Source organism: Leptosomus discolor, chromosome 26 (genome assembly GCF_034619465.1).
Source record: "Leptosomus discolor isolate bLepDis1 chromosome 26, bLepDis1.hap2, whole genome shotgun sequence".
NCBI classification, from domain to species: Eukaryota; Metazoa; Chordata; class Aves; order Leptosomiformes; family Leptosomidae; genus Leptosomus; species Leptosomus discolor.
Window position 1 is genome coordinate 2,031,872 of NC_141416.1, and position 24,476 is coordinate 2,056,347.

The window sequence follows — 24,476 nt, forward strand, 5'->3', positions numbered from 1 at the left end:
CACCTCTGCCGTCCCCACGGGGCGTCTCCGCGAGCGGCCTCGCAGCAGCCCCTCGTCGTGCGGTGGGCGCCGGGCGCCAGCCTGGCTCCGTGCCGCAGCCGGCGGCATCGCCGTGCCTCCTTGCCCTTCCCGCTCCACATGGCGGCCTGTGCCACCCGCCTCCACGGCGGCCGGGGCCCCTGCTTGTGACAAAAGGGGGTCACCGAGAGTACGGGCCTGCTGCGCTGTGTGTCCTCCCTGGGGACGGGGGTGTCCCCAACCCCCGCCCCGTGTTCCTTCAGGGCTGGGATGCTGGAGAGGCCTGCGGCCTCCCCTGGGCCCAGGGGCGAGGCCTGCAGCCCCCGGGGCCTGGCAGTGAGGCCTGTGGCCCCCCCTGGGCCCAATGGCGAGGCCCCCTGGGCCTGGCAGTGAGGCCTGGCCCGGGCTGGTTCCCCCCCAGCCCCGCGGTGAGGCCTCTCTGGCACCTGTTGCCTTATGAGGTCACTGCAGTGACGTCACGGCGCGGCGCCGCCAGACACAACGCGCGCGCCACCCCCCCCCCCCCCCCCGGCGTTGCCATGGCGACAGCGGAGGCGCGGCACTACAACTCCCAGCAGGCCTCGCGCCCGGACTGCATTTCCCAGCGTGCCCCGCAGCGAGCGAGAGGGCGGGCGGGCGGGCGGGCCGGCCTACATTTCCCGTCGTTCCCCGGGGCGGGGGTTGAGCGTGGTGTTCTACGGTGGCCGGCAGCGGCGTCGGTCGCGTGACGGGCCGGGCGAGCGGTGCTCGCCAAGATGGCGGACGAGGAAGGCGAAGCGCTGCCGCGCTCGGCGGCGGCTCCGCAGCGGAACGGCGGCGGGGAAGGGGCCCCGGTAGGGCCGGGCGGCCCCCGCGTGGTCCGTATCGTGAAGTCGGAATCCGGTTACGGCTTTAACGTCCGCGGCCAAGTGAGCGAGGGCGGCCAGCTCCGGAGCATCAACGGCGAGCTCTACGCCCCGCTGCAGCATGTCAGCGCCGTGCTGGGCGGCGGGGCGGCCGACCGGGCCGGGGTGCGCAAGGGGGACCGCATCCTGGAGGTGTGAGTACGTGGGGGGGGGGGCCCCCGCTGCCCCGCCGCCGCCCGCCCTGCCCTGCCCGGTGGGTTGGGGGGGGGGGGGGGGGGGGGCGCTGCGGGAGGGCTGAGCCTTGAGGGGGGGGTCCTGAGGGGGGGGGTCCTGAGGGGGCCGAGCCTCGCTGGGAGGTCGGGGTGTCCTTACGGGGGGGCTCAGCCTCGCTGGGGGTGCGTGGGGAGGGGCTGGGGCTTGGAGGGGTCTTATAGGAGCCGGTAATGGGGGGGCCAGGCCGGCGTCCCCTCCGTGGGGGTGGGGGGGCGGGGGGCTTGTGGACCTCGCCAGGCTTTTGGGGGGGGGGCTCCTTCGTTGTCCTCGGGGGCTGTGGGCGGAGGGTCGCCTGGGGAGCTGTGTTGGGCTGCCCGGGGGCTTTGGGGAGCCCTGCTGAGGGGGCCTGGTCTGGTCTTCTCTCACTGGGGGCTTGGGGGAGTCCTTACTGGGGGGGCGCTGGGCCAGGTTCCTCTCGCTGGGAGCTCTTGTAGAGTCCGGCCTCTCCTCACTGGGGGCTTTGGCGCCGGCCTGATCCCCAGGGACTCCTTTATTTAGGGAGGGGGTGCGGGCTGCCTTCATCCCCTCGTTGAAGGTTTTAGGGTTCCTCTTTTTCACAAGGAGCTGCGGGCCAGCAGCTTCCTCCCTGAGGGTTTTGGGGGACCTTTCAGGGGGTGGAGGGACACGGTCTCCATCTCCTGGAAAGCGAGGCGCTCCCTTATGGCATTTTTTAGGGGGTTCTTTAGAGGATCCCCTTCATTATGGAGGGATTGAGGGTCACAGCTTCAGGAAGGAGCCCCTCCCCTGCAGCGTGAATCTGGGGCTCCCTCCACCAGCTCATCACTGGGGAGATTTCCCCCTCCACCTTTGTTTTTGGGGGGCATCCCTTGGACTGCAGAGCAGGAAGGGCTCGTAGGCAGCAGAAATATCTGTAGGAGCCACATCCACGGCTCTGCCTCCCCGGCCGGGAAGGGGCTGGCAGAAGGGGGTGGCCGCGGTGGGGAATTTGGCTGGGAAGGCACTGAAGCTCCCGGAGAAGAGCTGTTCCGGGGAGAGATCCCTGGTAAGGAGGGGAAGTAGGTTAGGAGATGCGAGAGGAGGTGGCTGGAAGGAAGGGGGAGCTCCCCCTGAGAAAGTCTGCGGCGGGGAGAGCAGGGGGAAGGGCCCGTGCTGGCAGAAACTGGTGCTGGGCTGGGTGAGCTCACGGGTGCCCTCACAGAGAGCCAGGGTGGGCTGGGACGAGGTGTGTGAGGGTGAGAACCCTCCTCCCATGAGTGGGACCCTCAATCTTCAACGTGGAGAGGGCAGGGGGCCGCTTGCGGAGGAGCTCTGGCACGGCGGGATCGCCGCCGCAGGCATGGCTGGGTGCGGAGGGGCGCCGAAACCCCCTCTTTGGGTCGAGACAGGGGTGTTCTCTGGAGCTGGAGGTCTGCCTTTTCCCCCCCCCCGCCCCCTTCCCCGCCCCGGCACCCCGCCGGCGGGCAGCTCTGCGGAAGGCAGCGGCAATGGAAATGCGCGCCCAGGGCTGGGACCGGCTGCTTGGGTTTAATTCCGCCGGGTCGCTGGGGCTGTGGGTTGTCCGGGGCTGCGTGGCGGCTGTTTCTCGACAGCAAGAATTGTCGAGAACCTCTTTCCATGGGAGCGCTTCAGTTGCGTGAAACCGATCTTCTCCTCCCACCCCCCCCAAAAAAAACCAACCCCAAAACCCTGAAACTTCGAGCCCGTGCCGGTGGATCAACGTCGGTTCAGTCCCTTCGAGGGCTTTCCGGGGCCTCGGCCCGTCGAGGCGCGCGTTCCCCTTCGCCTTGTGGTTCGTGGGGCCGGCGCTGCCCGTGCCGAGGCGCCCGGTACCTCGCGCTCCTCGCGTAGTCGTGCTTTGTGCCGAGCTGGTGAAGTTCAATTACTTATTAATTACGGGGATTTCATAGCAGCAGGAATGCTTCGCTGCCGGTCTTTGCAGGCTGCAGTGTGTGAAGGACAACAGCCTGGGCCTGGGCCCAGCGGAGAAGATCTGTCCTGACTAGCCCGTGGCTAGAGAGCCGCCCGTGCCCCGCGGGAAGCTCGCCCTGGGGTTTGGCTCGCGCTCGTGTGACCCAAATACTTTACACTTTGATTTTTTTTTTTTATTATTTTTTTTTTTCCTCTCTCTGAGCAGAAGAACCGTTCAAGGAGGGTGAATTCTACGCCAGGAGGATCTCCTTGAGGGAGCAGCGTTTATGGAGCGAGGGGACGGGTTTTGTGCGCGTGGCGAGGCGCTGAGCTGCAATCCCGCCTCGCGCCCGCCGTGGGGGAGCGCCCGGAGGGCCCCGTGTGTGACGGCGCAGGCGGGTTTTGAGGCCGGTGCTGGAATGGGGGTTCGGTCCCCGGCGTCTCAGCCGGCACGAGGCGAGGGCCCGACCTTTACTCTGTCGCCAAACCGCGCGGTGGTGTCGGAGGGAGCGAAGACCTGCAGATAACGCCGCTTAGCGAGGGGGCACGAGGGGTGTTTGCTCTCTGGACCCGTGGCTTCCCCCTCCGCGGGGCGGGGAGGAACCCTGGCAGGGAGGAGGGGGGGGGATTTCTTCTTGCTTGACCTGCCCCTTCGCCTCTCCTGGGAGAAGTCGCTCCTAACTTGCCCGTGTGTCTTCCTGTGGCGCTGCCAGCTCGGCGCTTGCCCTGGTCCGGTATCGGCTCTCGCTTGTGTTGACCCGGCTGCGGAAATCGACCCCAAAATTGTTCCGTGGTCCCAGCGGCGGTTTGGGGGAGCGGGTTCCCCGTGTCTCGGCCCCGAGGGCGCTCGTTCCCCTCGGGTTCTGTTAAAATCCACCTCCTGCGAGTCAACCCGGGCACGGTTGTGAGCTGGAGTAGAAAACAATACAACAAAACTCCAAAAATAGCTCCGGTTTCCCTTCCTTTCCCCAGCAGCACCCTGCGCGCAGCAGCCGTGGGGGTGGGGTTCCCCGGGAGGCACAGGGGCGCTCGGCCGCCACCTCCCCGCCGCGGTGATCCCAGCCCCGGGGACCCGCGGCGGGGTCGGCAGCCGCGGCGAGCTCGGGGCTGCGGGTCCCGAGGTGGGCGGTGGGGCTTCGGGGGGAGCTGCTGGTGGCTGCGGTTCTCGTGCCGTGTCCGAGCGTGAAAGCACGTGCGGGGCGGGGGGTCGCCTGGGGCGGGGGGTCGCCTGGGGCGGGCTGTTTGTTTCCATGGGGGTCGTGGCTTCCACCCCCCCTGCGGCGCTGAGCACTCTGGTCTGGGAGAGAGGGGTGTTTTGGTGGGTTTTTTTTGGAGCAAGAGCCCCGGAGATGAGGTTCTCCCGTTGCGTGGCCTCGCTGGAATCTCCGAGGCCGTCGCTGCCGGAGGAGCCGGGTGTTTTGGCACGTGGCGACTTGTCCGCGGGCTCCCTCGCCCCACGTCTCATCCTTGGCTCGCTCCGGACCTGCGCGGTGCTGGAAGACCCGGAGACTTCCCATCTCCAGCTGAGGGCTGCGGGCAGGGCAGCGCGGTTTTCCCCGGCGAGGCGGAGCGCAGCCCGCCTCCCCGTCCCCGGTCCGAGAGCGGAGGGTGGTCCGGGGGTTGTCTGAAGGGCTCAGGTAGAGCCCCGCGCCCGCTCCAGTCCTTTCTGGCCGCCCCCCGCTGCCGTATCTAGCACCTAGCTCAGACCTCCTGCTTTCTGAAGGCTGGTTTTGCAACATAGCGATGGCGAGCGCTCTAATCTTCTTAGCTGGTGGTGTGTTTGTGGGTGTTGAGGGCATTGGAGACAGACAATGAAAGCTAATTTAGTTCTTGATTATCGCCCTGAATGACAATCATAACTAATCTTGACAGGGAAGAAAAATCTCTCTAGTGTTTGCTCTGCTTGCAGGGAAACTTGCTCGGAAATAATTGAGCAGATAAAGAGGGGATTTGTTCTCGAACCGCGCGGTGGAAACCCGCTCCGACCTCGGTGTGGTGGCAAGGGCAAGGGCAGGGGGTGGGGGGTGCCGTACCCCGCCAGCCCGGAGGAGCAGCCTCCTTCTTCCTGCCTCAGAGAACCCTCCGAAACGATCACAGCACCTTCTGCTCCGCGGGGAGGTGTCGTACCCCTCGATACGGCTCCCGGTGGAGAAACTCCCCGCGGAGACGGCTTCTTCCTCCACCTCGTGGGGAGCGACTTGTGCCCGCTGTGCGGGGTAAAAGGCGTTTCCCTCGGGAGATTCCAGCTCTTTATCTCTTCTTGGTCTAAAGTCTGATTTTTTTTATTTTTTTTTTTTTTTTGGGGTATCGACCCGGGACAGAAGCCGCTGGTTCCGCTTCGGAGAAGCGCAGCGGGTCTGTGAGGAGGGGGCGGCAGCCGCGCGCTCTCCTCGTTCGCCAAAAACCAAAAAAAATAATCCCCTTACGGGGCGTCGGCGGGCCCGAGCCTTTGGTGGTGGGGGGGTTCTCCCGCCTTTAACCCCAGACCGTTTGGGAAGCGGACGGAGGCAGCGCTGGCAGCTTTGTCTCGCCCACCTGGCCGGTGAGGAGGTGGAAGACGTGCGGCGGCGCACGGCCCCCCTCACCGCGGCGGGACGAGCGGGGCTGGCAGCCCGGCGAGGGTGGGCGGCTTTGCTCCCTCCGCCTCTCAGACCCCCGCTCCCAGCACCCCTGGGTTCGCTGGGCTCCGGCCCTCGCTGTCCCGTTGGCGCCTCTCCCTTTAGGACCTGCTGGATTCGCCCCGTTAAGGCTGTGGGTTAGAACTGGGAATAATTCGGGTCTCCTGGTTGCGCCTCGCAGCCCGTGCTCGGTGAGGCCGACGTTGGCTGTTTGAGTGAAAAACTGCACGTGTATCCTGGGGTTTTTTTTTCCTTTTTTTTTTTTCTTGAGAGATAACAGCAGTGGGGAAACGAGGAGGCCTCGTGTGCTGGATTTCCGTGAAGCGGGCAATTAGATAAACGCAAAAGCCGTTTTATCTCCCCTGCTTTAACGTCTGCGGAACGTTACGCGGCGCTAAGCCGCGCCCAGGAAAGGGCACCTGGAGGAATTCAAACCCCTTCCCGCCGCCTGCGCGCTCCGCTCCCGCTTTGTGCGTCTCGAGGTGACGGAGCGCACGGGTCGGACCCCGCGGGCTCGGCGGAAGCGGCTCCCGATGGCGAAGAGCTGCTGGGGGCGCGCGGGACGCGGGTGCCCGGCGTGTCGCGGGGGGTTTTCCGTACCCCTCCTGCCCTTGCTCAGAGCGCTGAGGCGGCGGATGAACGATAAGGCCCCGGGGGAAGAGTTTTCCTTTCGCTGGGGGTTCCAACCTGCGCCCGCAAAACGGGAGCTGCGAACCGGAACGCCGCCGGGAGGCTCCAGGGCTGCGGCCGGACCGGGAGGTTGTTTTGGGGAGCTGGAGCGCGAGACCCTGCCGGGCTCCTCGGCGGTGCCCGCGGGGGCTCGCCGGTGCCCGCGGGGGCTCGGCGAAGAGAGCGCGGCCGGCAAACCAGAGCCGCTGCCCTCAGCAGCTTGGAGGGAGCCGGAGGAGGATCGGGGTCCGCGGAAGGAGCGGAAAAAATCACTGCTTTGGTGCGGGTCAGGGAGGTCGCGCTGGAGAATCCGGCTCCGTGCCAGCGCCGGGGCTGCAGCCCAGCGGCTCTTCCACCTCGGGTCTTGTCGAGCTGGTTTTGGTGATGGTTCAGGGAAGGGAGAACCAAAGGAGGCCTTGACCCCGAGCGTGTCTCCTGCTGCTGGTGTTGAAGCTGATCAACTGCTCCGGCGTTTCCAGCGCGGGTTTGGTACCGGTTTGGTTTCACAGGTGTCCGAAACGTTCCGCTTTCGGCAAGGCGAAGAGCTTTCCCCCTGTACTTGGGTGCTTTTCGGTCGTGTTTGGTTTTTAACCTGCTGGAGCGCTGACGGTCTTGGTCTTCTGTCAGAAGCGTTCGCTTGCCAGGAGCCCTTGCCCTCGTGGTGGGAGCGGGTGAATGGCAGTGGCGCTGCTGGCCAGCGCGTGAATGCGCCCGGGGACGTTAAAACTCCCTTAAAATGTTGTAAGAAACTTCTGCGAAAACGGTAATTCTCCGGCCTTCCTCTCCCGCCTGGGAGACATCGGGAACGTCGCTGGAATTGCACTGGTTGGGGGCTTCCTGGGTTCTTTTTTGTCCGTTTGGGATAATATCGGGCAGGGGCTGGATTTCTCAGCCGTGGAGGAGGAAGGCTGGCTTCCCTCCTTTGGGGCGCTTCGACGGGGGGAAGCGCTGCTTCGGCCCTCGGCCGCGAGGAAGGCTCGGCCGCGAGGAAGGCTCGGCCGCGAGGAAGGCTCGGCCGCGAGGAAGGCTCGGCCGCGAGGAAGGCTCGGCCGCGAGGAAGGCTCGTACCGGCGGCCGTCTGGCTTGGGGGGGGGGGGGGGTGGGCTGAGCAGGGCAGGGGGGGGGGGGAAACCCGCTGCCTGGGAGGGGGGGGGGGAAACCCGCTTAATTTGAGCGGTCTCGGGGGTGTCGCGCCGCCGAGAAACGTGAGGCTCCCCTGGGATGAGCCGCGAGGAGCTGGGATCGATCGGTGGAAGGGAGCCAGCGCCGTCGCGGCGGCTGCCGGCTTGCGAACGCGCCCCGGCGGGTGTTTTTGGTGGCGTTGCCTTTGGTGTTCGGCGTTAGCTGGGTCTGGGAAGGAAGAGGGATGAAGGTGATGGAGAGGCGGTCGCGGGAGCATCCAGTGAGCTCCTTAGCCGCTCGTCTGTATTTCCAGAGCTTCTCCCGAGGAGGCTGCTGATCCCTGGGATGGGGGAGGGGGGGCTGGATCCTATCTTCAGCCCTCTCCTTCCTCCCTCAGCCCCTCTCAGAGCAGCGAGCCGCCCGTCACCGCCGCGGTTGTCTCGGCACCGCGCTGACCGTCTCGCCCGCGGCTGCGTGTCGGGGAGAGCCGGCGTGCCGCGGGAGGAGCAGGCATGGGGGGGGGGGGGGGGGGGGGGCTTTTTGGTGCTGTGTTGCATTTTGGCGGCGGGGGCGGGGGCTGAGGGGCTGAAAAGCAGAGCCTGGAAGGTGACTGGAGTCGTTCCTGGGGTTTCTCCTCGGGCTGGGTCGGGGCTTTGCCTGGCCAAAGCACAAAGGCCGGGGCCGTAATCTCCAGGAAGCTTATTGCGGGCTTTCTTGCAGTAAATTTCCTTGTCGTCTCTTGACAGGGAGATAGTTGGGAAATTTTAAGAACTCTTTGCGGAAAATGAGTCACTCGGCGCGCGAATGGGAGAAGTGAAACGTCCTTATCTGCGTCTGGGGGGCTCTTGCTCGCTCGCGTTGTCAGGGTGGGGAGTTTTGCTGCGCCGAACGCGTGCTTCACCCCCGGAGCCTCCCGGCGTTTGCCAGCGGTTCCCGCTCCGGCCGAGGACGCTTGCCGATAGGTGTTGGCGGCCTCGGGTGCGGCTGGCGGGTCAGACCTTTTCCGCACCGTGCTGGCGGAGAGGGCAGGTTTGGGGGAGCACGGGGTGCTTCTGCAGCCCAGCCCCCTTCCCGCCAGGGGGACCGAGCGGCCACTCACCGTCTTTGGCCGAGCGCTGTGGCGACTGAGTCCCGAAGAGGCTTTTCCAGTCACGACGGTGACCCAACACCCGGCCGCTCTGCCACCCCCCCCAGCACGTATTTTTTGCGGCAGGAGCCTGCCGAACCGCAGGCTGAAGATCTCGGGTTAAGCCAAACCCGCTGTAATTCCCGGAGCTTGGCTTCCCCCCGTAGCACCAGGCGAGCCCCGCCGGGCGAGTGCCGAGCCCGGCGGCGCCTGAGCTCGCCCGACGCGTGCCGGGGTTTCTGCCTTCGCCGCGCGGCGAAGCGTGCCGCTGCCTCGGGGCGCGGTCCGGCGTCTCGGCCCGGGCCTGGCTCGGCCGGCGCCTTCGGCGTCGTGCTGGACTGCAGCGCGGGCTCGCGTTCCCTCCGCTGCGGCGAGCCGATGGCCGCCGGAGACGTGGTGACGAGCGCTTGGGGGTTACGTTGTCCTCGGCTCCATCGGCGCGAGCGCTGAGCTAGGCTGACCCTGACCGGCACGGCGAGGAAAACCGCTTCTTCCCGGCTCCCTGCGGGGGTGGCGGGAGCGGTTAAGGAGCCTTTGCGGCACCTGTCGGGGTGGGGACAGCGCCAGGAGGCTCCGTGTCCCCCCCCTCCCCGTCCAACAGCGCGCGGCGCCGCTCCGGCGTCGCTTCTGCCGCCGCCTCCAGAGCATCCCGCTGCGACCCGCCGGCGAGGCGAAGGGGAAGGGTTCTCACCCACCGCCCCGCGGTGGGAGGTGGTGGCAGAACCTCGTGCTCCTGGTTGAACCACATCCGCGTTGGGTGGCGGCCGGCGGAGAGAAGGGGTTTGTTGGAGGAAGTCGCTCTTGGAGCGCCGCTGGAAGTCTGGCAGAGCTGGCTGGGGCTTGCACGGGCCTGGCTGTCGCCTCCGTCCCTGCCACGAGCAGAGTTCTCCGCTCTTTCCCGTGCCGCCTGCGGTCCCTCCTTTCCCGGAGGGAAGGATGCGCTGGATCTCGTCGTCGTCTCCCGCCGTTGGGTCCGGGCGTCGCTCCCGTAAGGTACGGAGGGACCCCGCCGGCGCGGGACCGCGTGCGTCCCCCGCGAGGGCGAAGGTGACGCCTGGATCTTTTTTCCCAGCTCCGAAGGGAGGCAGAAGCTTGAGGAGCGAAGCACCCGAGGGTCCCGTTGTCTCGGGCAGGGTGCGCTCGGATCCTCGGCTCCGCGGCTGCGTAATCGCCTCGTTCAGCTGCGCTCCCCTGGCCGGCTGCTCCCGGTTCGCCCGTCCCCGCGGGCGGGTTTTGGGCCCCGTCCCCGCGGGCGGGTTTTGGGCCCCGTCCCCGCGGGCGGGTTTTGGGCCCCGTCCCCGCGGGCGGGTTTTGGGCCCCGTCCCCGCGGGCGGGTTTTGGGCCCCGTCCCCGCGGGCGGGTTTTGGGCCCCGTCCCCGCGGGCGGGTTTTGGGCCCCGTCCCCGCGGGCGGGTTTTGGGCCCCGTCCCTTTCTTCGTGGGTGAAGGTTCCAGCCCGAGTTGCTCTGGTGCGAGTCCTTCGGCCCCGGCTGCTCGTCCCGCAGAGCGGAGGGGCCGGCAGGGCCGCTCCGAAAGCGGCGTCTGGCCTTAGGAGGCCGCGCTGGGAGCGGCGGAGAGCCGGCAGTGGGTGTTACTGGGGTTCTGTGACCAGACTGCGGCGTTGCTGGCTTACGGTCGGGAGCCCTGGGGCCTGTCCTCGCCCCCTCCCAGGGTTCGGTGGAGGAGACGGGCGGCGGCAGAAGTCGCCAGGGCTGAGGAGGGTGTGGGGGAGGAAGGCAGCAGCGCGTCGGTTCTCGGTCTGGCGGAGGGGAAGCGCGGTGTCTGAGGTCTTTGCTGATGAAAAGCGAAGCCGAGGACCTAGTTCCAGCCTCGCTGGGGCTGAGGGACGAAGAGGCAGCCTTGATTTTTGCAGGCTCAGCAGCGCATCCTGCGGCCTGGGTCGTCCAACACCCCCCGCCGCCAGCCGGAGGCGGCCCTGCCTGGAGCTGGGCTCCCGGTCGAGCGTGGGCCGGCGACTGAACACCCCTGCCTTCATCCCGCTCCCTTCAGGGCAGGACTGGGACGCGCAGAGAAGACTGGTGTTGACCCCCGTCCCTCCTGGGGCGGGCAAACTGCAGCCTTCTCCGCTCGACCGGAGTCTCTGGCTTCTCATCGCCGTCCACCAAAACTCGTGCTCGGGCAGCGGCGCCCTGGGGCGTTGCAGGCCGGGTTCATCCCCGGCGAGGAGCCCGGCAGGCGAGGAGGGGGGGTTGTCCCTCCTCCCCAACTCAAGGGCCGCGTGGCTGGGAAAGCTGCGGGCAGCTTTTCGGGCGCTCTTAGCGCGCGGAGCCCCGGGGGCTGCCCCCGAGGGCTGCTCCGCTGTCCCTCTGTCTTGGTTTGAAAAGACAGGTGTCTGTGGAGGAAGGCAGGAGCCTCCCTTGAATTGGAAAGTGCAACCCCCTTCCCTCCAAATTATTATAATTTTGAAATTAACGGGCCTTCAGGCAAAGATATGGGGAATAGGACTAACAGTTCTTTACTAATATATATATATATATAACACAAGGCAGGGAAAAAACAAACAACCCACTGGTTTACACTGACAGAGTCAGGAATACAACCTGACCCCCTGTTAGGGGGGCAGTAGCAGTCCGATAAGATGCTGGCTGCAGTCCTCCTGAAGCGATGGATGCAGTTCTGTGGAAGCAGCGATCAGGTAAAAGGGTCTGGTCTTCCTCCGGAGGTCCAGTGGTAGGTAGGTAGCTCTTGTCCTCTGGAACTCCAGTGGGGGGAAAAGCTCCTCTGGGAATCCACTGGAAGAAAGGCTGCTAGAGTGTTCAAAATCTCCGTTTTTATTTGGCATGGACTGCTTGGCTCCTTCCCCCCCCTCCCCGGGCGGAGCATCTCACAATGGGATGGGGAGTCGTGAGGCAGTTCCTTGATGGGCCATGAACAGGAGATAGCCCAGGAGCGAGTTACCGATGGGTCAGGCGATAAGGCATTGTTGTGCCCATTGACAGGAGATAGTCCAGAGGGGGGAGGCAGGGAGCACCGCCCCACCTGGTCTCAACAGCTCCTGAAGATGGTCATAGAATATATTTTTTTTTTCTTTTGGCACATTTTACACTGTAACCCAGGACACCCTCCCCTGAAACGGCTGATAACCGTGGGTCGCGTCCGAGCTGGGAGGAGGTTTCTTGTCCAGCTCCTGGCTCTGGCTCCCGAGCGCCGCTTGGGGCCTTGTCAAACTTGGTTCGGAGCTTGGGATCTCCCACCCGGATTTGTAAGTCGAGATCAGACGTTTCCAGGGCGATTCTTTGAAGTAAAAGCACGATAAAACGGTGATGGAGGTGAAAGCAGCGAGCGCCGCCTCTCTCGTTGGGGAGCTGGGGGTTGGAAGCTAATTCCCGCGCTTGATTTAAGGGGAGCTGGGATGGTTCTGTGCCCGGTGCTGCTACGTCCTCGGCGGCGAGATAAGGAGCCTCTTCCCAGGCTCCCGGAAGGAGCGGCTGATTGCCGGAGCGGCTGGTTGCCGGCGGGAGTAATTGCGAGCCCTTTCTCTCCGGGCTTCGTGGCTGGGAAGGCGCGGGCCGCTTTCCCCTCGCGCTCCTCTGCGGCACCGGCTCGTGGCCGTAGCCAGCAGCGCGGGATCAGGGCGATGCTGGGCGTCCCGGCGGAGGAATTCCCGCGTTGCGGCGTGGCTGCCGGCGTGGCTTCGGCAGCGGCAAGGAACTCCTTGGCTGGTTTGTTGTGGGCTCGTCCCCAGCAGCCGCTGGGGAAGCAGAGGTGAAGAGGGACCGGTCGTCTCCGATGACCTCCGGGCTCTCGGGCAGCCTGGCTGGTGGGGAGGTGGTGGCTGCAGCTCCGCCTGCTCCTGTTTATACAGGGAATGTTTTGGATACCAAACTCTTCACGGAGACGCTCGTGATGGCTGCAAGTTTATGGAGACTCGCTCCTAAATTTAGCTCTTAGCAGGAGGAAAAGCCAGGCTTGTCCTCTTCCAGGTGTGGAAGGGAACCTGACAGCGCTCTGCTTTGAAATCCAAGTCCTAGAGCCGACGTCTTTCCAAGGTGGCCGGGGTACGGTCCCTATCTTCTGGGCAAAGCGAGAGCCGAGCGATGGTTCGCTGAGCTCGGGAGGGAGAGCAGGGAATGTCAGGAATGCTCTAGGGGGGGCTTGGGGTATGTCTTGGATCCTCAGAGCTTCCCTGGAGCTCCTGTGGTGGGGTTGGAGGGATTTAGGAAGCAGAAAATGACTCCTGGGCTGTTCGGGGCAAGGTGAAGGCGCGTCTCCTTTGTGCTGCGTGGAGCTGGTGTGCTCGTGGGTGCTGTGCCTGCTTCCTCCTTCACCTGGAAGCTCCAGCTCCGGTTTAGGGAAGCGCCCTCGGGTTTTGGAGGAGGAGAGGGGCTTCGCCCTGGCGGAGCGGCAGGCGTTGTGCGGTCAGCGTTTTCCTCCGCCGTTCTGCGGTCTCCTTGCGTTCGCTTCTGGGTCGTGCCGTGCCGTGCCGCTGGGAAGCGGGGAAGACAGCAACGCTTGGTTCCTCAACCTTCTCGAGAAGTTTTAGCTGCGTCTGTCATCATTAAACATAACTCAGTAACTAATTACCGTAACTAATTACTGTAAGAAATCATCAGCAGGAGAAACGAGTGAAGTTTAGACCAGAGTGAAGCTGGAGCAGTCGGGGCTGGAGGGATTTCAGGGGAAGCCGGTCCGTGATGGGTCTCTGGGCTGGTCCTGGCGTGGTTTGAAGGCTCTGCCGGCACCTCTTGCTTACGGCTTTTTCTGCTCTCTCTCCCGCAGGAACGGGGTGAACGTGGAAGGCGCCACCCACAAGCAGGTGGTGGACCTGATTCGCGCAGGAGAGAAGGAGTTAATTCTGACGGTGCTGTCCGTGCCCCCCCACGAGGCAGATAACCTGGATCCCGGCGATGACTCTTTGGGCCAGTCCTTCTACGACTACACGGAAAAACAAGCCGTGCCCATCTCCATCCCCACCTACAAGCACGTGGAGCAGAACGGCGAGAAGTTTGTGGTCAGTATCCGCTGCGTGGGGAGGGGGGTGTTGGCCGGGGGGCGCTCTGGGGATCGACCCCCCCGGGGCTGTTAGTGACGGGTTTGAGGCTGGGCCGGCCACTCGCAAACGACAGAGGCTCTCTGTTAACCCCCCTCCCCTCCCAAAAGGGAAAAGGAGAGAGAGAACAAGGGAGAGAGACTTTATGGTTTGGAAAAGAAAACTAAACCAGCTTTAATGAAATAATAACAATAAAAGAAAAGATGATAATAAGAATAAGGAAAGAATGAAATCTATACGATATGTACGAATAGATACAAACCCAACCCTGAGCCCAACTGCCCCCCGCCCTGATGACGACACGTCCCCACCGCGCTGCAGGGCTGGCACTGGGGCAGTCCCGGCCTGGCACTGGGGCAGTCCCAGGCTGGACTGGGCAGCAGACCGGGACGGGAGGCAGGAGCTGGACTCAGGCCCTGGATTCAGGGATGCACGGAAGAACAGACAGAGACTCCTCAGACGTCGCCATCGAAGAAGAGAGCGAGACCCTGGTGACCCCTCAGCTTTGCACTGACCGTGCCGTCCGTGGGGTGGAACACTCGGTGGGTCAGGTTTGGGTCCCCTGGCCGGTTCGCTCCTCCCTGCAGGGGCGGCCTTTTTCGGGCCGGGGACCCTTTTCCCTCCCAGCACCCCAACACGGGCACAAGACTCAGCAGTGACCTCGGTCGCTACAAGAACAAGTCCCAGCCAGGGCCTCTCTGCAGCCCATTCCTCGGTACGAGCTGTAACCGTCAGGGGTTGGCACTGCTGGAGCAGCCACGGTCTGGGGAAACGTGCTGCTGGTTCAGACAGGGCCGTTAGTTGGAGGAGACCGAACTGAAAAGTTAAAGCACGAAACCAGAATTAGTTCTGCTTCAGCCCAAACCAGGACAGCTCTGTCTTGAGGATGGAGGCACGTTAGTTTGTCGCTGACTGCTTTTGCCACGGTCTCGTTTAGGCCTGTCTGTCTTCGCTCCTGCTGCGCTTGGTGGTTCTTCTGCGGCCGTTTCCCGCGTGCCAAGAAGCTCTTTCGTTAACGGAATAGCTTGATCTCTTGTGAGGATCAAGTAGGAAGTTACTATTTTGCTCCTTCCGTATTTGTGTCTCCTGCTTTACACCAAGTGTTGAGGACATCTGCGATGGATGGAGAAGCGAAGGGAACAGATGTCTCGAAGCACAGCTTCCCATCTCCAGAGTTTCCCTTCCCTTTAGGGAATGTCGGGGCGAAACGGCTGTAAAAAGCCTTTTTCCTTCGGGTTCTCCGCCTCGCCTGTGGCGTTTCCCGGCCAGGCTGGCAGTCCTTTCCCTGGATGTGCGACCTGTCAGCGAGGTACCTGGCACGGGTGCGCGTTCCGAGGCGAAAGGCTGATTGTGCCTCGTCGGGGGGGGGGGGGGGGGAAACGTCTGGAGAGGGACCCGACCCGGGCTGAAGATGCTCCTCTGCAGAACTGTTCCTTCTTGCACCGCTTGGGGTGTGTTTAACCTCCGCAGGCGGCGCGGCTTCGCGCTGCCCCTCTCCTTCCTTGCCCGGCTGTGGCGTCCCGGCCCCCCGCCGCCCTGAGCACCCCTCGCCTCCGGGCACGGCGAAGGTCGGCAGAGCCTGTGGCCGCCCCCCCTGGCTGGCTCCCGGCTTCGTTTGGCGCCTGGTAGAGACCGAAACGTGCCACGAGGGCCGTATTCTGCCCCCTGCCCAGAGCTGCGTGTGAGGAGCGCCGCCCTGCACGTCCAGACCGTGCTTTTCTCCCGCTCTCGGCGCTGTCTTGGGTCTTCCAGAGCCGGGGACGGGCGGTGCGGCCGTCGGCGGGGCCGGAGGGACGTCGGGTATCGGGCGTTTGAGCTTTGACTCGTGGCTGGAAGGTTTGTGCCGTGCGCCGGGCTCCCTTCGTCCCGCCGGGCTGCGTTTGGCTGGAGCCGTCGCCCGCGGGGACGCGGTCGTGTCGTACACGAGGCAGCGTGTGGCGGAAGGAGGGGGGGGGTGGGTGTGCGCGGAGGGTTCGGCAGCGCTCACCTCGCCGCAAGAGCCCGGTTAAAGCATGTCCCTTCAGCAGGGACCGGTGGGTCCCGGGGTGGGGGGGAGGGATCCGCAGCCTCGCGGGGCGCCTGTGCCTTCCCTGCTCTCCCCGCCCCGGCTGGGGGGTGAGCTGTGCCCTACGGGGGGAAAAAGGGCCCCAGAGGCTCTTGGAGGAGCGCGGTGTAAAGAGGGGGGAATGTCCGAGAGCCTCTTCTCCGGACTGCCAGTGGCTGCTGCTGCTCGGATTAACCCCACCCTGGCGCCTTCTCTTGCGGCGGTGGCGCGAGGGTTGAGCAGCGTGGTTCTTTTTAAGGAAAAAGCTGGGGTTTGGTTGGAGCGCGTTCCCCTCGGGAAGGTTGCGGGGGGCGGACGTGGAGGACGAGTGAGCTGGGACTGCTGCGGGCCCTCCTCTGGGGAGCACGTTGGGGGTTTTGAACCTTCCGAGCGCCGCTGAAGCGGCCTTGGGTGCCTCTGCTGGGCTCCACCTCTGCGCCCTTGGGCTCCGGGAGGGCGCTGGAGGGTGATGCTCTCTCCTCCAGAGGAGAGGCTGCGATGGCAAAGTCTCCCCTTCTGCGAGACGGAAAAGCCTGAACTTTCTCCTTCCCCCACTGCATCCCTTTCCCTTGGGTGACGCTAGTGAAGGGGACGCTGCTGGCCGGGGCCTCCTGATCACCGAGGGCCTGCGAGCGATCAGGGCTCGTTTCACCCGCGAGACGGAGCAGATTGGCCCCAAAAAATGGCGCTGGGCGGGGTTAACGACCGGGAAGGGAATTCCCTGAAGAGCGGCGCAGTGCTGAGGGATGTCCTGCGACCACAGCTCTGCTCCGGGTTTCCCCGGTTTGTGACCGGAGTCCCGCTTCCTCCACGGCGTCCAGAATGGAACTGGAAGAGCGCCACGCGCAGGGAAGGGGCTGGTGAACGCGGGGCAGTCCTGAAAGATGCCGGGCTGCCTCTCCCCTGGGCTCTGGTTGGTGCTGGTCACTGCCGGGGGCTGTGCCCCCCCGCAGACCAAGCGTCCTGCTCGGTTCAGGACCTTTCTGGGTCTCGGGGGAAGCAGCCGTGAGCCCGAATCCCGACCTCGGGGGGGCTTTGGCTGCCACGTGAGGCTCAGTTCTGCCACGAGCTGGAGATCCAGCGGTCGCGTCGAGCGCGGCGGGAAGGCGCTGAGGCTCCCGTCGCCAAGACCGCTGGATGCGGTCGGCGCGGTATTGCTGTGGTGGCGGCGGCTTGGCGCCTCTCCTGCGCGCGGGGCGTGATCCAGGGGAACACCAGGACGGCTGCATCGGAGCTCAGGGCCTTTCCTGAAGCGTTTGGGTGGTTTTCCTCTCCTTTTGGAGTAGAAAGGCGCCTTGAGCTCACGCTGATCCTGCTGCTGTGGGATGGAGGTAGTAGCTGGGACATCCCCCAGCTCCAGGGATGAGCAGCGGCGTCTTTCACTGTTCGTACCAGCTTCTCGTTCGAGCCCAGACCCCCCCCCTAATTTAGTCTTGCGCTACCTGTGGGTCCAGCGAGGCAGAGCTGCACCAGCTGGGATTTGGAAAGCTTTTCTCCCCCCCCGCTCCCCACTCAGTGAGCCTCTTCTCCCCCCTGCAGGTCTACAACGTTTACATGGCGGGCCGCCAGCTCTGCTCGAAGCGGTACCGGGAGTTCGCCATCCTGCACCAGAACCTGAAACGGGAATTTGCCAACTTCACCTTCCCACGTCTGCCGGGCAAGTGGCCCTTCTCTCTGTCGGAGCAGCAGCTGGACGCCCGGCGGCGAGGGCTGGAGGAGTACCTGGAGAAAGGTACGGAGCTGGGGGCTGCGCGCCGCCTTCCTCGCAAGCCGGGGGACGGATCCTCGGGGGGGACAAATCCTGGGGGGTCCGTCCTTCCACGGGTGGCCCAGAACTTTGCGGGTCTCTGTTTACCTGTGAGGGAAAGAAGCTCCTTTGTAGCTGGGTCAGATTTTACGGCTGAAGAGCGGGAGCTCAGACCGGCCACGGCTTCATGATGCGCGTGGTACCGGGTCGTGGCGCGCTTCCAGCGGCGAGGTGTATAACGAGCCGCTTCGGCCCAGCGAGCTTTTATTGATGGTGTCGTGCTGCTCGCCAGAAATCTCGGAGATGAGGGAGCACGGGGAGGAGGGAGAGGGAGGAGGGAGGCTTTGGAGCAAGGAGAACATCGTGTTCGAGGCCGTTCTCATCAGGGGAGCTCGGCTCGACCGCGGCTGGACGCGTCGGTCCCTTTTTGCCGGGACCGCGGTGCCTGCGGCGGGAGTTCCCTTTGGGCTGAGCTCAGCTGGCGGGAGGTGATGGGGAGCCTGGGCGCGGGGGTCTGCCCCCGCCTTCCGCAGCGAAGGGGCTGCGGGGTGGGATGCCAGGGCGCGATGCCCCCTCGCCCGGCGATGCCGTGGTAGTTTCTCGCCTGCCTGGAAGCAGCTCGGTCAGCCCGTGCGAGCTCAACCGCCTCTTCCCTCGCCCGGCACCTGGGGGTGAAGCCCCCCTTTACCCCTAAGGTGGGGGTGAAGCCCCCCTTTACCCCTAAGGTGGGGGTGAAGCCCCCCTTTACCCCTAAGGTGGGGGTGAAGCCCCCTTTACCCTTAAGGTGGACGTGAGCCAGGTTTTCCCCACCCCACTGGTGCCACAGCCCTGCCGTGCCCGGCTCCTTCGTCTTCATCCTCGGCCCTGCCGTGCCCATCTTCATCCTCAGTTACCAGCTGGCTGGAGGAAGGGGCAGGCTGGTTGCGTCTTAGAGGCAGCACGATACAGTTCAGATCCCAGTTCTGTGCTGAATTCGGCCTAAATTCCCAAGTAGCTTCAATCCCTCTGGAATAACTTTGCTTTTTTAGAGGCAAAAGCACCGTTTAGGAAATTCTTGCCCGCTTTTAAGCATAGTCTAAAGCTCCTGTTGGCCGCGTGCCTGGGGCCTGGATTTCACCCGCGGGGAATATCTTGGCGAGTTATTTAACACCGCGGTTCGCTGGCTGTGGTAGGGGATTCGGGCTGGACGGCCCTTCCTGCCAGGACACCTGATAGAGCCTGGGAAGCGCTTGCTTTGGGAAGGCTTTTCGGGGGTGGGGACACCCCCCCTCGTCTCACGCCGCCCGCGGAACAGACCGTTGCTCTTTCCGTGTCGCCTTTGGGAGGGGAGGGCTCCCCCCTTCGCCCGGGCACCCCGCTAACCTGCCCTCTCTGTCCTGCAGTGTGTTCGATCCGTGTCATCGGGGAGAGCGACATCATGCAGGAGTTCCTGTCGGAGTCGGACGAGGTAGGCGCGCGGGCGCCGGCGCCGAGGCTCTGCCCTGACTTTCCCTGCTACGGAGAGGCCGTAAATCCTTGGGAAAACCGGATCAGGGAGCAGAGGCGTTCCCTGCCGGAGTCTCGGCCGGCTGAATAGTAAAACCGCGGTGGAAAATCCAAGCTGCCGTTTGCTGCCCGTCGCTGCGGTTACGGAGGAGAGATTTCTGAAGAGCACCTCGAGGCCTCGCTGCCTGCCCTGGCGCTCTGGCAAGGGGGATCCCGGCAAAACCCACCTGCATTCGCTGACTTCCCTGCCGGTTTCCGCGCGGGTGGCAGCTCGGGTGGCTTTGCGTGGGGGAGCTGTCGGGGTTCGGCAGCCTTTGGCCCGGAAGGCGACGGGCACCGAGTGCCCGTCCGTCCCGGTCGCTCCTCCCGGGGTTGCGGGCGGCAGCAGCGAGGGGCTCTTTGCCCTCCGGCTCTTGCTCCAACCTTTCCTGAGGTGGCCGTGTCCCAGAGCTTTCCCTCCCTCTTCGCTGGAAAAATCCCACCCCCGTCGTGGTCGGAAGCGCCGTGCTCAGCTTCCCGTCTCGGAGTAGAGCTCGCCTCCTCTTTCAGGATTTCCCCGGCGCGGGCTGGGGCGGGACGTTTGAGGCCTGGAGGGCAGCTGGTTGTGAACACACCACCACGGCTGGCCGGGGCGAGGCCACGCACAGCCCCTAGAGCTGGGGGGGGGGGGCTCCCTTCGCACGGGGCTGATCCCTGTCCTCTCTCCTTCGCTCCCGCAGAATTACAACGGCGTCTCGGACGTGGAGCTCCGAGTAGCGCTGCCCGATATAACAACGGTGACCGTCAGAGTCAAGAAGAACAGCACTACGGACCAGGTCTACCAGGTGAGCGCCTGCTTTGCTTTTTTTTCCTGCCTTGGCTGGAAGATTGACGCGATTTGGACGTGAACCAAGACCCCGCGGGGGCCCAGTGGCTTCTCCCGGCTCCTCTCGAGCGCGGCTGGGCGTCAGCGGAGCCCAGGGGACAGGGACGCCAGAAAACTCTTCGTCTCGCGCCGTGCTGAAGCGGCGTTTTCGCCGGCAGGCTCGGCTGCAAGGACAGAGCCATCGGTGAATTAATTTTCGCGGATGAGATCTGAAAGCTGGCGGGTGGCTCTGAGCGCCAGACAGATTGTGCGTTCCGGCTCGGAGGAGCTGGGCGCGAGAGCTGCCAGCGGCCAGCACGCGAGCCCCTCTGCGGCAGGAGAGCCGGTTCAGCGCTCAGGGAGCCCCTCGGCCAAACTGCGGGTTCCCAAAGTGGCCAAAGGCCCAGGCCTCGAAGCGGAGAACTGGGGAGAACCGACTGCGGCGCGGCGGGAGGAAAAGTGGAAGCTGCCGATGGATATGGGGGGTGGAGGTGACGCGGGGGAGGCCCGTTGCGAAACGGGAGCTAAAGCTGTTGCGGCGAGCCAGGGAGCCCGGAGGGCTACGGGGTGGGGGTGGCGGGGGGGAGCAGCCTCTCGGGAGCTCGGGGTCTGCCCCGCAGAACCCCGCGGGGAGGTGGGATGCGCGGCACGGGCCGCGGCTGGCGCGCGGCCGGTTGGATTTCACCGAGGTCGGCGGGTTTGCGCTGTGGTGGTTGGAGGAAGCTCCTCGGAGAGGTGTGCCCGCCTCTTCCACCAGGATCTGCAGCTGGAGGCACCAGAAGAAAAAGCGACCTAATTGTCGGCCGTGGCGGCGCTTAAGGTCTAGAGCGGTTTCCAGGCAGGTGAGAGCGGGAGAGGCTTAAGAAAACATTGGTTTTTACCGGAAGAGTAAAGCTCAGGTTTTCCATAATGACTTAACACCTCGGGTCAGGGAATGCTTGGGAATAACCGGCGTGAAGCCAGCCTCGCCCCGGAGCGGGACGCGCAGCCGCTGGCTCTGCTCCTGCTTTGCTCACCCCCTTCTCCCCTTCGGTTGCTCTTTAGGCCGTGGCTGCGAAAGTCGGGATGGACAGTATTACCGCAAACTACTTCGCCTTGTTTGAAGTGATCAATCACTCCTTTGGTAAGTCTTTGAATCCCCTCGGCGCTGACGAGCGGCTGAGCGCTCTGCCGGGCCGCTGGCACTTTCATGTAGGTCTTATCTCTGCTCGCCGCCGCCTCGGGAGCCCCCGGGAGGACTCGGGCCGGCGGCGCAGCGAGCCCTGATCGTGAGGAGCCCTCGAAGCTCCATGGCTCTTCTCGCTGCTGCTTGACTTTCCCTTTCTGAAGCGGTTCAAGGAGATGAGCTCTTTGTGAAAACGGAGAGACGGGGTCTTGCTTCAGTTCAAAGGGTCCGGCGAGGAAGCGGGGCAGCGTCACGGCGACGCGGCAGCCTCGGGAGAAGGGGGGCGGGGGGGGTGCCCGCGGCAGCTCGGGACGGGGCGGAGGTGCTGGAAGGTGGATTGAGGCGCCCTCGGTCGGGGCACACGGAGGCGGGGGGGGCGATAGCCGGGTCCTGGGGCGGGGGGACGTGCTGCGAGCCGCATCGTAGCTTCTCCTCTCCCCTGGTTAGAGCCTGGGGGTATCTGAGGCTTGGCTGCGGGATTCGGGGCGACCGGTTTGGCGCTCGAGTAGTTGCCGTCCTTCCAGCTCAGCGCGTGCTGGGCTCTCCTGGCTGCTCTTCAGGTCCCCGGCCGCAGCGATCTCTGGGTTCGCCGAAGCTGTAAGAGAGGCCAAAACGTCGCGGTCGCGCCACGAAAATGGGTGTAGTGGCTGCTCTGGGGGTTATTTTTGCCCCGTGCTGGGTCTTGAGCCGCGTGTGTTTCTCATTCCCAGCTGGGTACCTTCACTGCTGGGTTGTCACCCCTCTGTGCCTCAGTCTCGTCCTGCTGTTACAGCAAACTGTGCCTTGTAGGAAGAGATTTCTGGGCTTGCTCGTGCTCGACAGGTTCTGGCCGACCGGCCGGGGCGATTTTTTTTTTTTTTTCAAAGCCCTTCTGCGGTGACTCCTCTCCCCGAGCGGGCTGGGTTTGCCTCCGGACGCTGACCCCGGGGGCAGCCAAGCTCACCAGCCTCCCACAAAAGCCGTCGGCCTCGCCGGGCCGCCTCTGCCGCCGCGCTCGGGGTCGCCTTCCGAGGGTTACCGGGTGCCGGCGTGACAGAGCCGGGCGCGGGGGAGGGAAGGTCGCCGAGGCAGGGCTGTGCGGGGAGCCCGGGGCAGGAATTAACCTGCTCGTGGGAGACGGGAGGCTGCAGCGCGCTGGCTGGGGGGCTTTCACGGTGCCAGCCGCGAACGGGAGCCGGTAATTCCTCGCGGCTGCGAGCGCCGCGCTGGAGAGTGGAAATTCCAGTTGGCTTGTGCTTTCCGGACGCTGGTGGTGAACGTGCCCGTTCACTCCTGCCTGGGTACGCTCCGTTTAATTTCCCTGGAAGCCGTAAGCTCCGTCTGCACGGAGGCGATGACCGTACCCCTCCTGATGAAGGGGACGTACCGGCACTCGCCCCGTTTTGCCCGTCGTAGCTGGGTCAACCCAGTAAACGTCTCAACGGGGGGCTCACTGGTGGCCCAGCTGGGCTGAGCAACGCAGAGGGCTTTTGCCCAGGCTCTGGTGGCAGCCTGCTGGGACGGGGGGGGGGGGACACCTTCTCCAGTCCCCTCCCACGCTGTGGGGACGGTGCAGAGGTCCAGGGTGGACCTCGCGGTGCGCAGCAGGGGATGGAGTCGGGGTGTTGTGCTGAGGAGCCGGCGCTCCCGCAGGTTCCTGCCACCCCAGAGGGTGAAGTGGGTGTGGAGGGAAAAAAAAAAAAAGCTGGGATGGGTCAGGGAGGAGGAGGAAGGGCCTTGGGGCAGAGCTGGGGTCCCGGTGCCAGGCGGTGCGGCTGGAGGGCGCCGCCGGTGTTGATTCGTGGGGCGGCCGGGCTGGTGACGCCGCTGCCGGCGCGGGGCTGTGCGCTTACCTCCCCGTCCTGCGCTTCTTCCAGTGCGCAAGCTGGCCCCCAACGAGTTCCCCCACAAACTCTACGTGCAGAACTACACCTCGGCGGTGCCGGGAACGTGCCTGACCATCCGAAAATGGCTCTTCACGACCGAGGAGGAGGTTCTTCTCAATGACAACGACCTGGCGGTCACCTACTTCTTCCATCAGGTAGGTGCCCGAGAGCTCTGAGTTTTCACCGGAGGTAAGGCGACACGAGGGCCCGGCTCCCAGAACTGCTCCAGACGCTGCTCTCCTCCGGCGTGCTGGCGCCGGCGTGGGAAATCGAGGGCCAGTCCTGCTTGGGTGACTTCAAGGAGCAGAAGCCCGTGGTTGGGTGAGCCGGCGGTGCCCTGGTGGACTTGCGGCCAAGTCGCCGTCGGAGTGGGCGGCCGGACTCCCGCCGCTCTCAGGGCGGGAAGTTGCCGTCCCCGTGCGAGCCAGAAGGATCAGGGGAGGCCGCGCTCCCCGGGTCGGGTGTGTTTCCCTCCGTTCTGTGTGTTGCCAGTGAAGACGGGGAACAGCCCCTCTCCCTGTCCGCCCTAAGGAAAGGGGACGTTTCTCCCTGTGATTTCACTTTGTGCAGATTCTCTGGGATGAAGTGAGTCCGAGAAGAGCCATGTTCTCCCATTGCCTGGGTAAAGCCAGTCTAGGATGACCAGCTCAGAGGGAGATATCTGCAAAGTTCAGTAAGACGAATCCTGCTCTGTCTCAACCACCAAAACTGCTGTCCCAGCGCTCTCCGAACTGAGCCTGTACCAGCCTCTGGTGCAAACGGAAGTAAAAATAGTAGTTGCCAAATTCTTTGATCTCCTAGACTGGATCTTTACTGGCTGGCGGCTTTACGAGCCGCTTTGGGCCAGGGGCAGGAGTCCTTGCTGGGGGGCGGGGGGAGGGTGGCGCAGCTGAGGAGCGAGAGGAAGGGGCTGTGTCCCTGCTCAGTCCTGAAGGAAAAACACACCTTCGTGCCGGCAGCACGGCGGGTAAAAGCCGGCACCGCTCCCTGGAGGCGGCTGGGCCCGCGTGTCTGGAGCGGGAGGGCTGTACCAACCCGTCCTTGCCTGTGCCTGCAGGCGAAAGCAGGATTCCAGGTACCAGCGTTTCCAGATCCGTCCCCTTTCGCCAGGGGACGTTCTTCCAAAGTCTGCCTGGATGCTTACGCCTCTGCAGGCTCCCCGGGGCAGCCAGAGGCTCGTGGCGAGCGTCGGCGAGGGCGAAGAACCACCTCTTCGAGCCTCACCCGTCCCTGAGCCTCTCTTGGGGACGTTGGGCACCTTCTGGGGCTGCGGATTTGGGTGGCTGTTCAAAGCAGCCTCGGGGCCAGCTGGGGAAAGCCGAGCGTTGTGACTCAGTGGAGACTCCTCCAGCCTGACCTCCCGGCTTTCCTTTCCCTTTTTTCTGTTTAGGCTGTTGATGATGTCAAGAAAGGCTACATCAAAGCAGAGGAGAAGTCCTACCAGCTACAGAAGCTGTGTGAGCAGCGAAAGATGGTCATGGTGAGTTATCCTACCTGTCCTGTCCGCTTCCTGGTGCAACGCTGCGTCTGGAAGGGAAGCTGTGGGTGTCCCAGGAAGCTGTGGGTGTCCCAGGAAGCTGTGGGTGTCCCAGGAAGCTGTGGGTGTCCCAAGAAGCTGTGGGTGTCCCAAGAAGCTGTGGGTGTCCCATTGCCGGAGCGGTCCGTGGCCGGGTTGGATGGGGCTCGGAGCAGCCCGATCCAGCGAGCCCACGGCAGCGGGCTTGGATCTGGAGGATCTTCCTCTCCAACCCAAGCGCTTCTACGCACCCAGCCTTGA

The 24,476-nt window shown here is 64.5% G+C and overlaps 1 protein-coding gene across 4 annotated transcripts in view; it reads left to right on the forward strand.

Moving 5' to 3' along the window:
• The first annotated feature begins 773 nt into the window (after window positions 1–773).
• The window catches only part of SNX27 (sorting nexin 27), a 36,010-nt gene continuing 12,307 nt past the window's right edge, over window positions 774–24,476 (forward strand). For 2 of the 4 annotated variants that reach the window (XM_086478551.1, XM_086478552.1), the window contains exons 1-8: window positions 774–1,057; window positions 13,279–13,510; window positions 17,133–17,325; window positions 18,723–18,787; window positions 19,545–19,649; window positions 20,714–20,792; window positions 22,691–22,854; window positions 24,090–24,179. In XM_086478551.1, coding sequence (XP_086334677.1) covers window positions 774–1,057; window positions 13,279–13,510; window positions 17,133–17,325; window positions 18,723–18,787; window positions 19,545–19,649; window positions 20,714–20,792; window positions 22,691–22,854; window positions 24,090–24,179 — 1,212 coding nt within the window. The remainder of the gene's footprint in view (window positions 1,058–13,278; window positions 13,511–17,132; window positions 17,326–18,722; window positions 18,788–19,544; window positions 19,650–20,713; window positions 20,793–22,690; window positions 22,855–24,089; window positions 24,180–24,476) is intronic. The other 2 variants (XM_086478553.1, XM_086478554.1) reach the window with 2 other exon arrangements.